This window comes from Panthera tigris, chromosome F3, assembly GCF_018350195.1.
Source record: "Panthera tigris isolate Pti1 chromosome F3, P.tigris_Pti1_mat1.1, whole genome shotgun sequence".
Lineage (NCBI taxonomy): Eukaryota > Metazoa > Chordata > Mammalia > Carnivora > Felidae > Panthera > Panthera tigris.
In genome coordinates this window covers 32,391,200-32,404,088 of record NC_056678.1, presented here as the reverse complement: position 1 = coordinate 32,404,088, position 12,889 = coordinate 32,391,200, and the positions used below count along the sequence as shown (strand labels likewise).

The following is a 12,889-nucleotide window of genomic DNA, read 5'->3' as shown; positions in this document are numbered from 1 at the left end:
AAGAGCCCAAATGTCCATCGACTGATGAATGGATAAAGAAGATGTGGTATATACATATACATTGGAATATTACTCAGTGATCAAAAAGAATGAAATCTTGGGGCACCCGGTGGCTCAGTTGGTTGAGCACTAGACTTGGGCTCAGGTCATGATCTCACAGTTCGTGAGTTCGAGCTCGCACAGGGCTCACTGCTGTCAGCATGGAGCCTGCTTTGGGTCCTCTGTTCTCTCCCTTTGCCCCTCCCCCACTCACACACACATGCATGCATGCTTGCGCACTCTCTCTCCCAAAAATAAACATTTTTAAAAAAGAACAAAATCTTGCCATTTGCAACAACATGGATGGAACTAGAATGTATTATGCTAAGTGAAACAAGTCAGAGAAAGACAAATAGAAGATCTCACTTATATGTGGCATTTAAGAAACAACAGATAAACATAGGGGAAGTGAAGGAAAAATAATATAAAAACAGAGAAGGAAGCGAACCATAAGAAATTCTTAAATACAGAGAACAAACTGAGGGTTGCTGGATGGGAGGTGGGTAGGGGGATGGGCTAGATGGGTGATGGGCATTAAGGAAGGTACTTGCTGGGATGAGCACTGGGTGTTATTTGTAGGTGATGAATCACTAAATTCTGCTCCTGAAACCATTATTACATGATATGTTAACTAACTTGCATTTAAATAAAAAAAATAAAATAAAAATAAAATAAAATAATTATAATTAAAAAAACATAATCCCAACATATGTCAGAGGTTATCTTAGACAAGACCATGGAGATCTCATGGAGAAAAATGAGAAAGGATCTGACTTTCTACGGTGAGGCAAGAGAATTGAGACACAGGAATGAGATGGGCAATTTTTCTAAATGGGAAGCTGGATGGCTGGAAATGCAGTTAGCTGGTCTGGGCTATGTTTTCCTTTCTTTTATGGCTCAATTTCTTGATAATGTTATTTATACTGTCTCTACACTCCTCCTTCCATAAAGGCAACTCCAGATGCATCCCATCTTGGCCTCTCTCTTCTCCTCCTCTGAGTGATGGGTTTGGAAGGAGAATCTGCATGTTGGTAGCCCGTTGGTCTCTTCAAGATCTGCTTGCCTTCTCTGCGCCTCCAGGCCGTGAGATTTGCCAGGCAGACCCTCATGGGGGTAGGCTTGTGCTGATCAGCACCATGGTAGGCCTAATTCTGGGGTGTACTATTGGGAAGCCTTCTTGGACACAGATACAAAGCATATTCTCTGATATTAGCTTAATCAGGAAAAAAAAAGTGATACTTGGACTGGCGTCTATCTTACTTGCTGTGTCTCTCTTGGTTCAGAACTCTGGAAGATCTTTGCAATTTATGAAGCATCCTGGAACTAACAGCCATCTCTCTCCATTCCTCAAGCTACTCTAATCTTGCTTCTGACCCCAAACCCCACTAATGATACTCGCACCATAGTCAATAATAGCTCTTTTCCTGATACATCTAACAGATGTATTTTAGTCCTCAACGTATTCTAGTTCTTGGATTCTAGTATATATTTAAGTTGTCTAGCATTTTTTATGTTTGAAATCAGACTGTGTCTTATAATCAATGACATATCACCATTTAATTGCCAGCATTATGTCCTAGTGGGCCATAAAATATTGGCATGTCTTACAATCCATAGCATCTTCCAGTCAGTGAAATTTGGTTCTGTATCAGTTGAAAATGTTCCTTCCCTCTCTCCCGTCTTTTGTGATATCCCACCCTCCCCTGTTGGCCATCCATCTCAGGTTCCTCTACATGTCCCAGATAAACTAGCATTCCTTGGGGCTCTGCTCTAGACCTCGTTGCTTCTTTTTTTGGTAATGTTATTTATTTATTTAGAGAGGGAGAGAGAAGAGCATGAGCACGCAGGGTTATGAGAAGGAGAGAGAGAATCTGCACCACCAGTGAAGAGCCCAATACAGGGCTCGAACCCACCAACCTAGACCTCACTGCTTCTTACCCTCCTATTTCTCCTTGGATTTTTCTCAGTCTTCCCCCAGCTTTAACTGTCACCTGGATCATGATGGTCCTCATGTTCATACCTCAAGCCTATGTCTCTCTTCTGAGTCTAGAATCTCACAATGGATTCATTCACTTACTTCAAACCCACAAATCCCCAAATGGAACTGGTCCCACTCCCAGGTAAGCCTACCCACCCTCCAGTGTTCCCCATTCAGACAACAAAATTGTCCGAGTCATTCTGGATTTAACCCTTTTGCTCTTCTCTGAATCCAATAAAGGACCAAACTCTGATAATTTTATCCATCAAATACCTCCTAAATTTGTCTACTTCCTTTCTACTGACATTGTCTTCAAGCTACTCTCATCTCTTAGCATTGTCCTTGGTGGTCTTCCTGCCCTCTATCCACAGGATCCAGGATAACCTTTCTAAACACAAATGTCACTCTTCTGCTTTTAAGGCTTTGAAGATGCCATCCCCTCTGCCTCGAAGACTTTCTCTTTAATCCCCTATCCCAAACCCCACCACCATGTGGTAGAATTCAGTCCCTCATACAAATCTCAGCTCAGATACCATCTCTGCTGGGAAGCTTCCTTGATTTCTCTTGGCCAGGCTGGATTAGATGCCTATTTTATAAGCTTCCGTAGCATCCTGTTCTTACTCCTATTACAACTCTTGGCATACTATATTATAAAACTACATATTTACTTGTCTGTCTCTGTGATAAGACCATTAGCTCTATCCCAGGTGTATCTGTCTGGTTCACCATTGTATCTTCAATCCCTAGACTACACCTGGCATGTTTATGGAATGAATAAATCAACACATCAGTGAAAAGACGGGTCTGAGTGGAACATGGTAAGGTGGGCCAGGGTGTAAAAGACTCAGACTGTCTTAGGATGGAGGCTTTGAGGAGAAGATTGGTCCCCAGCCTGAGTGCAAGAACCCAGGTGTCCTCGGGTAGCTATATTGTCAGCCCGGCTCAAGAAGGAATTTGTTGACCTGTTCAGAAATAGTCCCGTAATTCACTCTGATCCAGCTTAATGCTAAGCTGAAAAATTTATAGGCGAATTTAAAATGAAGATGTAAAGATAATGAACGTTAGAAATTACTCCATTGTACAAAGGCTCTGCTTAAAGGAATTAAAATTCCACTCAAATGTGGGTCACCAGCCTTCCTTGTAGAGACTATACTAAACATGAGCAAACGATGCTGGCATCTCTGTTTGAACGGGGCTCACTCACCACTGGTTAAATTAAAGCAATGACTTGGAAACATCATGACACTCTCCTTATATTCTCCACAACTGCAATTAGATAAAATTAAATTAGCTGAACGTCTCTCTACTAAGTAAACAGATCACAAATCTTTCACTGGAGGCAGGTGATAATTTTCCAAGATCACTACAGATAAGAATTGCAAATTGACTTGATTTTTTTCCCCCTTCTTGTTTATAAAAGACTACATGTGCACTGCAGCAGCTGACTGAAATGTACTGAAAAATAGAAAATATTGGCTCTTAAGGCCACCACCTAGAAAACTTTGATGAACATTTTGGTACACTTTCCATCTTCCTTCTGTTTACAAATGCATTTTTATGTAGTTGAGGTTACTGCACATACAGTTACACACTCTGTTTTTCCTCCACTTAACATTATATTTAAGACATTTTGCATGCTGATAAAACTATTTATACCATCATCAAAACAACAGCCTTGATTTACCATATTTTTTAAAATTTAACCAGTCCCCTCTGTCTGGACACTAAAGTTATAAGAATTTCCTTTAGAAAGATCTATTAACTCTCCTAACTGCCAGTGTCTTCAGAGAAGGCAAACCAATTTTTGAAGTTGCTTAAATAAAAACAGAATGAGGAAGTAGAACCTGGTACCCACCCCCACCCTGTCTCAATCAAGTAATGTGTGCATTACCTGACACAAATGTTTTGCATTTCTGAAGTTCTAGATTATTCATACGATAGATTCTTGCTGGGAGTGTGGATTTAATATAATTGCTTCGGCTGATGGAACAGCTATATGAATATTAATGCTTGGTTGGAGTGTTTAGAGAGACACTTCAGTGTAGCCTCCTCCCCTTGTGCTGAGCATGAGCAAAAGATATTATTATATGGTGTGCGGTTGTAATATTCACCCGGCCCCTACACCAGGTCCCCGGGGTGGTGTGGAGCAATGCACTGCAGAGATGGTAGCACAGGAAGTGGGGGGCCTCCCCCCCACCCCTCCAGCTCACAAGCATCCCAGAAAGCATCTCCATGAAGGATTTAGCCCCTCCATCTCTAAAATAATGAGGGTTTTACATGAAGCTGTTGTTCTTTTTTAAAATCCTTATTAGATAGCCACTCTGTCTTCAATGTCTAGTCATCCTCCTTTTCAAGAAGCGTTTGGGGGAAGGGCTGGGTAGTACCCACTAGATAAATGTCATTTTTTCTCTGACCGGATCAGTAAATAACGGAAGAAATGCTGTCAAGACTTCTTTCTGAAAAAAAGTTTTATTCTTTCAAATTGCATCCTAATAGGCAAAAGGATATATGGAATAATGCTTTCTCAAGATCTACCTTAAATTAAAAAAAAAAAAATTTCCCCCAATTTTGAAAGTAGCATATGCTCTTTTAAAGAAGACTTGAAAGAGGGGCGCCTGGGTGGCTCGGTTGGTTGAGAGTCCAGCTTCGGCTCAGGTCATGATCTTGCCATTCTGAGTTCAAGCCCCACGTCGGGCTCTGTGCTGACAGCTCAGAGCCTGGAGCCTGCTTCGAATTCTGTGTCACCCTCTCTCTCTCTGCCCCTCCCCGACTCATGCTGTCTCAAAAATGAATGTTAAAAAAAATTTTAAAAAGAAGACTTGAAAGACACATACATATATGCAGAAAATGAAAATCTCTTATAGCCTCACAGACTAAAGACATCAACTATGACATGTGAGTAGAGATGTTTGTGGGCTTTTATCTACAAATGTTTTCCCCCACATAGCTGAGATCATATTGCATTTAAAAATTATATTTTACTTACTTTGCTTATCAAAAGGATTTCTAATACCACTTAAAATTCCTTGTGAACATTTTGAATAGCTACACTCCCATTTCTTTTAAAATGCTCTGCTATACTTGGTCATTTATAAAAATGCTCTCAGGGCACCTGGGTGGCTCAGTCAGTTGAGCATCTGACTTCACCTCGGGTCATGATCTCACAGTTCATAAGTGCGAGCCCCACATCGGGCTCTGTGCTGACAGCTCGGAGCCTGGAGCCTGCTTCGGATTCTGTGTCTCCCTCTCTCTCTGCCCCTCTCCCGTTCACACTCCGTCTCTCTCTCTTCCTCAAAAATAAATAAACATTAAAAAATGCTCTCTTTTGTTTATTTTAGTTTATTTTTCCTGTCTCTTTTGTTTATTTTTCCTATTTCCTATTCCTTCCCCTGAACCCTAAATCTCTATCTAGAGCCCTAGCTTCTTTTCCTGGTTTCAGACCCATCTTTCTGAATAGCTGTTGAATACTCCAGTTGGTCTTTAAATGGGACAAATCAAAACCAAGCACATCACCTTTCTTGTGTCTTCCTCCTGACTTAATCTCCTCTGTTCTGGTGCTTCCTTCTCCCCACTCACTGTCAGAATCCCCTCCCTCACCTCCCTCTGGCTGTTCCCTGCATCCTATTCTATACAATCTTTCAGACTCTTCCTTCCAGAATGTCTCATCAATCTGTCCTTCCCATCAAAGGTTGCTAGATTTAGCAAAACACAAGACACCCTATTAAAGTCTGAATTGCAGATAAATGGATAATTTTTTAGCATAAGTACATCCCATTCAATGTTTGAGAAATACACAAAAAATTACTCATCTATATAAAATCCAAGTTTGATTGGATGTCTTGTATTTGATTTGGCAACCTTACTTTTGACTCAGTTTCTATTGCCCATACCTTAACACCTCTCATCTCTACTTATAAGCCACAGTCACCCAATGCCCTCCCTATCTCTTTGTCTAGTTCATTAATCTGTACAAATCACAACTCTGATGGTGTCATACTTTACCTATTGCCTTCAGTTATTCCCCACTGACATTTAGAAATGTCCACTCTGATCTGCCTCTCCAGCCCCATGTCCCACTGCTGCCTCTCAGGGCTCTCAGCTCCCACTCAAATGCTGGTCCTGTGGTTATAAAATATACTCTTCACTTCCTGAGGCCTCAACTCACGCCATTCTTTCCATCTAGAATGTTCTACCTCATATGTCCAAATCCTCACTCCACCTTCACAGAACCATCATCCTAAACTGGGCCCTCCTCCCCTTGAATACAGATCATAAGATGTTTATTCTACCATTTTGGCAGGTCAAAAATAGTTGAACATTGGCAATTTCATATGCTTTAGGCTAATGTAATAAAAGGTCCCTGCCATGTGCTTCCCTGCCTTACTACTTTCTACAATGTCATCCTCTGATCACATTCTACCAAAAACATCAAGCAGTGACTGCCTAAAGCAATGTTTCTCATGGTACAGGTCTTCTAACCATATGCAATGGAACCACCCAGAGGAGAGAGGGCTTGTGAACAATGCAGATTCCAAGACTCCATCCTAGAGCTGGGGAGGGGACAGGGAATCTTCATTGAGCACCAGAGTTCCAGCTGAGTCTTGTGTTCACTAAAGTTGAGAACCACTGGCCACATGTAAATTCTCCTCATTCTACTCTCTTCACACTGGTCCCTGAATATGCCTACATATATCCCCACCTCCAGTGACTCTCTAGACTTATGCTACTCTTCCCACTTCAAGCCATAGCCTACAAACACTCCTACTAGTCCTTTCAAGCCTAGTCAACTCCTGCCTCCTCCATGAATATGTACCTGTGTTACTTACTGTCATTAATCATGCATTTGTCTCCCCAAGTAGAACAGAACATTCAACCAAGACAAGGATTTTCTCTACACCACCCATCTTGCAAAGAGACTAACACCCTGTTATGCTGTGATAGTTGCTAACTAAATAGATGCCACATTAATAGTCAACCAAGGTCAGTAGACACAAAGAAACTAAGCAAAGATGAGTGTCTTCTAAAGTAGGAATCATGAGAAGGGGGTGTTTATTAAAAAAAAAAAAGATTGCAACATGAAAAAGCATTTACAACTTTATGTGCACATTTAAGGAGAATCTACATGTAAATCCTAGTTCAATAGTGACAGGACCGCAAGTAGCAAGTTAACTCAGAGTGTCTGATGAGCCACGGCCTGTCAATCTTGCCCATGGCTGCTCCCCTTCCTTGGGCAGGCTCTGACCCAGCCAGAAGTCAAAAAGAGTTTCTACTAGTTGAGAACCATGCCTAGATGTATTCTAAAAGGTACTATAAACTCAGTGAAATAAACCCTTCATCTTTCATCCTCCTCTGGCTCTGCTGCCTGTCCATGCAGTGCCAGAACCGATTCCCTCCCACCACCTCCCACAGCCCGGAGGCCATCCCTTCCCTAATATCTCTGGGCTCTGGCTCTTCTCCACATCTCCCTTCTACCACCATACATAGGCCCTCATTGTTTCTCGCCCAAGTGTCCTAGCTAACCTCCATTCCTCTGTATTTGTGGAACCCAAATCTTTATGGAAACTCTTTCTGAGCTCTTCAACCCCACAAGATAACATCCAGACCCTTATTCTGGACCATGGGACCCTTCACATCCCACTCTCTAACTGCCTTTCAATTCAATTCAATTCAACTCAACTCAACTCAACTCAATTCAATTCAATTCCACAAACAGCCCCTGGTGCCTTCCATATGCTGAGCCAAGCTACAGATATGAAATCAAAGGATATCAGTTCACAAGAAGGACAAATGAGTAAACATGCAATTGATGCAGTGTGATGGGAATAGGAGAAGCACAGGAGGCCTTGGAGACTTTATCAATTAGTGGTGGAACTCCTGCAGGGAATTAGTGCAGAACCAGGACTATAGCTAAATCTCCAGTTCCAGGGTTCTCTCCCCAACTCAGTGCAGTCTGGCCAAAGAGATTCTGTCTTGCCCAGGAGAATGAAAAACCACCAAACCAAAACAAAAAGAAGAGACACGAGATGATCCATGGTTAAAATACAAATTAAGTATTAAAATGCAAAACCCATAGAAGTTACTGTAGGGACACTAAATCACAGTGAAACAAAATCATTTAAACACTGCATTTTAAGATGGAAACACAGGGAGATGGATCACACTCAAGCAGAGCCCTGATGAAAGTCTATGACTCATCTCCTTTGGTCAAGTAACACGGATCCGAGATAACAACTTCCCTGCAGGTGCTTGGGCATTTCCACCGCTTGGGCTGGGGCAAAATGGTTACCTATACCTTTCTATTCTGATATCTATGAAAAATGAGATGAAAATTACTTTAAAAATATAATGAATAAAATGTACATGTGAAAAGCTTGAATTTATTTCAAAGAATGAAGAAAGTAAATTTGAGAACACATTTATGATTTCCAAGAGAATTCTGAGAGAAGAGTGGGAAGGTGTTCTCTCAAACATAAGGCAAAGAACATCAGAGGAAAAGGAGATTCTAAGAGATTATCCAGTATATTCTCTGCCCACAGGGGACGGGCAAGCCTTTCAATCCACAAGAGCTATTGTCTACGTTTGTGTTTTTAAACTGCAGGCTTTGGAGTCAGTTAAGAAAGCAATTCAGTGAGTCATGACGTCAATTTCCTTTTAAATGAAAGAGAATGGAATCTAATAGAAAACACCAGGTTGCATCTCATGCAGCAAGAGTAAGCACTGAGCTTGATGTATAACTGTGTGTGTGTGTGTGTGTGTGTGTGTGTGTGTGTGTGTTCGCTGACGACACAATACACCATTTCACATGGTGAGATGAATCAAGAAAGTCTGACGAACACTCTTCTAGAAAACTCTTCTAGGGTTCTGTATTTAGCACATACTAAACATACTCAGGGATACAGACCCTTTTCCTCATTCTCATGCTAAAATTAAACAGAATATTAGAACTGGAAGGAACAAATTAACAGCATGCAAATGAGTGAACTGATAACAAGACAGTAGAGACAACTGAATGAGACAGAGGAGCTTTGGGCTTTTTCTAAAGCCTTCCGCTTCATGATAACTAAGGATTCCTGGCTATTTCTTTTCCTTGTGGGAGCACTAGATACGGTACCTGCGCAATAATTACTTGTCCAGTGATCCTTTAGATCCTTTAGAAGTGGTAACACTTATCAAGCAGCGTGACTGTTGCCTTTTCAATAATGTCAGTCTCCTGCATTTATAGAAGCTCCTTGAAGTCTGGGCTAATGTGTGGTTCACTGATAACCCCAATTCTATGACAGTGCCTGGTAAGTAGTAGGTGTTCAATAAATTGTGGTTGGATTGAACTAAAATGCATCCAAAGGCAATCAAGATCTGGTTCTAGTAACCATTTGTCACCTGAACCCCCTTTGCAAGAAAAAATCAAGTTCAGTAAATTGAGCAAAAGATACCCTAATTGGGAAAAAACAACAATAACAACAAAACTCTGAACTTAAGTTTCCAGGGAGCAAATCACTCTTGGCCCAGAGGTCAAGTAAGTTCAAAGGACTTGTTTCATGCCCTTGTATTAGAATAAGAGCCACTTGAAATATTACAGGCTTTTTAGGATGTCAAGCTTGGACCTACTTTTTGGATCTAATCTGGCCCCTGGGGACACAAAGAAGAAGCTTCTTCTAGTCTGGACAGCTTCAGGGCAACAACCACTCTGAATCTGAAGTTGCTGTGTTATTGCGGAGGTCCTGTCCACATTGCTAACTGAAGCAGGCAGGATGTCCAGAGGGCCGGAGACAGAGGGCTGAATTTGGAGAACCTGTCGACTGACCAAGTAAATCAACAGTGGAGCAAGGCCTGGTTTGCTTCCCTACAAGAATCCCCGGCTGAGGAGAATTGAGACCAAGCAGGGAAGTAGTCATTTGTCTTCCTCAACCCTCCGGTAGCTCTTGTCTTATCTCCATGCCTCAGTGTCCAACCCCAACTCCGAATATGCAGCTGTTTGAGCTCATTAAGGATGCTCTGCTTATGAGGATGCAAGGGGGATGGTGCTGGTCACCAGCATAGACTCCTTGGAAAGGCATATGGTGAGTTCTCACTGAGGGGGATCAGTGAAAGATGCCCTTAACTGAAGGATCAATTCAAATTCAAATTCAATTCCAATTACAACTCAAAGGAGAGCTCACTAGCCACTACTCTTCTTCTCAGCCAGGTGAATATCTCAGCAGTGATTTCCAATAGAAAGTCCTCTCTATCCAGGACACAGATGAGTATTAAAAGAAGAGATAAATGGCCTCTCCCTGCTGCCATCCCGAAACAGTGGCCCTACCCTTTGTGCGTTCTGTTCCTATACGCAGTAAAATCTCAGCTTTCTGTGGATGAGGAAGGCAAGGAACAGAATAACCCTGTCTGCAGAGCAGGAATCCAGACCTTTATTTTAGCAAAAAAAACAGTTACAACTTTCACCCCACACCCGGTCTCTATCCCAGGCTCCCTCTGACCATCTGCCATCTCATGCTGAAGGAATATAAATCATCCTTGGGTTAACCTGAGCAGAATGTAATCAAGAGGGCAAGTTGGCTTGCGGCCAGAGGAGCAAGAGAAAGGCTGCATATCATGTACTCCAAAATCAAGCAGGAACAAAATTTGAGTCATATATATATATTCTTAGATACTTAGTTTGTATTCTTAGTTTGAATCTCACGTCTAACATCCATGTAACCTAACCTCTCCCTGCCTCAGTTTCCTAAGAAATCATATGTAAAGGATTAAAGATGTCCACAATTCCTAGCAGTACCTGGCAATCTACATAAATTATTGTGAGGATTACAGTATTGCCAAATGGATCAGCGTACAGGTTTTGGGCTCAGAGGGACTCCAGGATGCTGGCTCCATGGACCTCATCCACTGTGAGGCCTTGGGAGAGTTCCCTAACCTCTCTGAGTTTTCACTGGCTCATCTACAAAATGGGGATAATGGGGTGCCTTGGGGGCTCAGTTGGTTAAGCGCGTCCGATTCTTGATCTCAGCTCAGGTCGTGATCTCACAGTTCGTGGGATCGAGTCCCTAGTTTGGCTGTGCGCTGACAGAGTGGAGCCTGCTTCGGATTTTCTCTCTCAAATAAATAAACATGTTTTAAAAATGGGGATAATAAAATCACTTCATAGGGTTACCATAAGGCTAAAATGAGAATACATATGTAAAATGCCTGCACAGACTAGATGACAGTAAATGATGGCTATTACTATGATGGCTTGTCCCTTCAGAGAGGTGGACCTGTCCCCAGTAAAGAGCTGTTGTGTAGCTACCTCAGGCAATCAGATGAATCCTTCAAAGGCCACTGATGCTCAAAATGCCAAAATACCAACATGTCTCCCTATGACCCCATTCCTCCTCCCACATCCCCTAGTACAGTGGGTGGCACACAGGCTTCCTTGTCACCCAAGTGAGAAATCCCGCAGTCCCCATCCACTCTTCCCTCTCCCCCGACAGCAAACCCACCATCTGTTGATTCTACTTCTTGAATGAGTCAACTCCATTTGCTTCTCTGCACGTGCCCTCCACTACGTCAGTTCAGGGCCCCATCAACCTGCCCCTGGATAGCATGTCTCCAACCTCATCTCGCTGCCCCAGCCATCCCCCTTCAGTCACTCCCCAAGCAGCAATGACAGCCATCTTTCTACAGTTCAAATACAACTGTGCCTCTCTCCTGCTTTACACCCCTTCGCTGGCTCCCTGAAATAAAGCCCAAGTCCCTTAACGTGGCTCCCAGAGCCTGCCATGATCTGCCCACGGCTTAGCTCCCTCCCGGCCTCATCTCTCCCTGTGGCCCTTCTTGTTTTGTGTGCTTCGGCCATGCTGAAGGGGAAACACTGGCAATTCTACAAATGAATCATGCTCTCTCTCAACAGGGATGCTCTCTCTCTCTCAATACAGCATGAGTTTTCCCCTCTGCTTAGGACACTCCTTTGTCCCTTCTCCTCTCCAGTCTTTAGGTTTCAGCTTAGGTATCATTTCTTCCAGAAAGTCTTACTGACACTGGAACACTGACTTGGATACCTCTTGCACTGTATGCAGGTATCTGCTCATTTGTGCATCTCCTCTAGTAGCCTGGGAGCCCCTTGAAGACAAAACCCATTTTTGTCATTGAAATACTCCAAGTGCCTAAGACAGCAGCTGGCACAAAACAGGCACTGAAATATTTGTTTGTAGGATAGACGCTAGCAACCGACCTTGCTCTGAGGAGCAATCTCTCCCTGGTTGAAGGTAGCAGTGGCACTGAGCTTTCCGGTAGCTTAAGCCCACCCTGGGCACCAGAGGTATATGTCCAGCAAAAGCAACACACTTACCTAGAATAGCCACCACCTCATCATCCTGGATCACCTCCAGGGAGCCGGAGACCACGAAGCAGAGGCTGTCAACACTCTCTCCTGCATGGTAGATAAGGTCCCCTGGGGCGCAGTGCACTGTCTGAAACTCCATGGCCAGTGCCCGCAGGCAGCCGTCACTGGCCAACCGGAAAGCTGGGTGCTCCTTGAACACCTTGCGATTCAGGTGCACGCAGATGTCAGCTCTCATGTCCTTGGGGCAGATCTGCAGAACCTGGCCGGGCACAGGAACAAACAGAGTCAGGGTCCTCATTGTGGTCTACATCCCGTTGCCCCTCAGGACTCCAGGGGCGGAAGTAACCCCCACCGGGCTAGACTGCCCTCTTCAGTGCACTGGTGGACAGGACAGCCACAGTCCCTATGCTCATGGAGCTTACATTCTTGTGGGAGAGATAAGCAGTGACCACAAAAATCCGTGCTAAATGCTCAAAAGAAGGGCTGGAGAGTCAGGGCTAGGAGTACATGGGACTCTCTCTCTCTCTCTCTCTTTTTTTTTAATTTAATTTTATTTATTT

At 43.1% G+C, this 12,889-nt stretch overlaps 1 protein-coding gene across 1 annotated transcript in view; it reads right to left on the bottom strand.

The window, feature by feature from the left end:
* KCNH1 (potassium voltage-gated channel subfamily H member 1) overlaps positions 1-12,889 on the bottom strand; it is a 378,677-nt gene that overhangs the window by 96,516 nt on the left and 269,272 nt on the right. Inside the window, exon 9 of the mRNA XM_042975709.1 lies at positions 12,336-12,588. Coding sequence (XP_042831643.1) covers positions 12,336-12,588 — 253 coding nt within the window. The remainder of the gene's footprint in view (positions 1-12,335; positions 12,589-12,889) is intronic.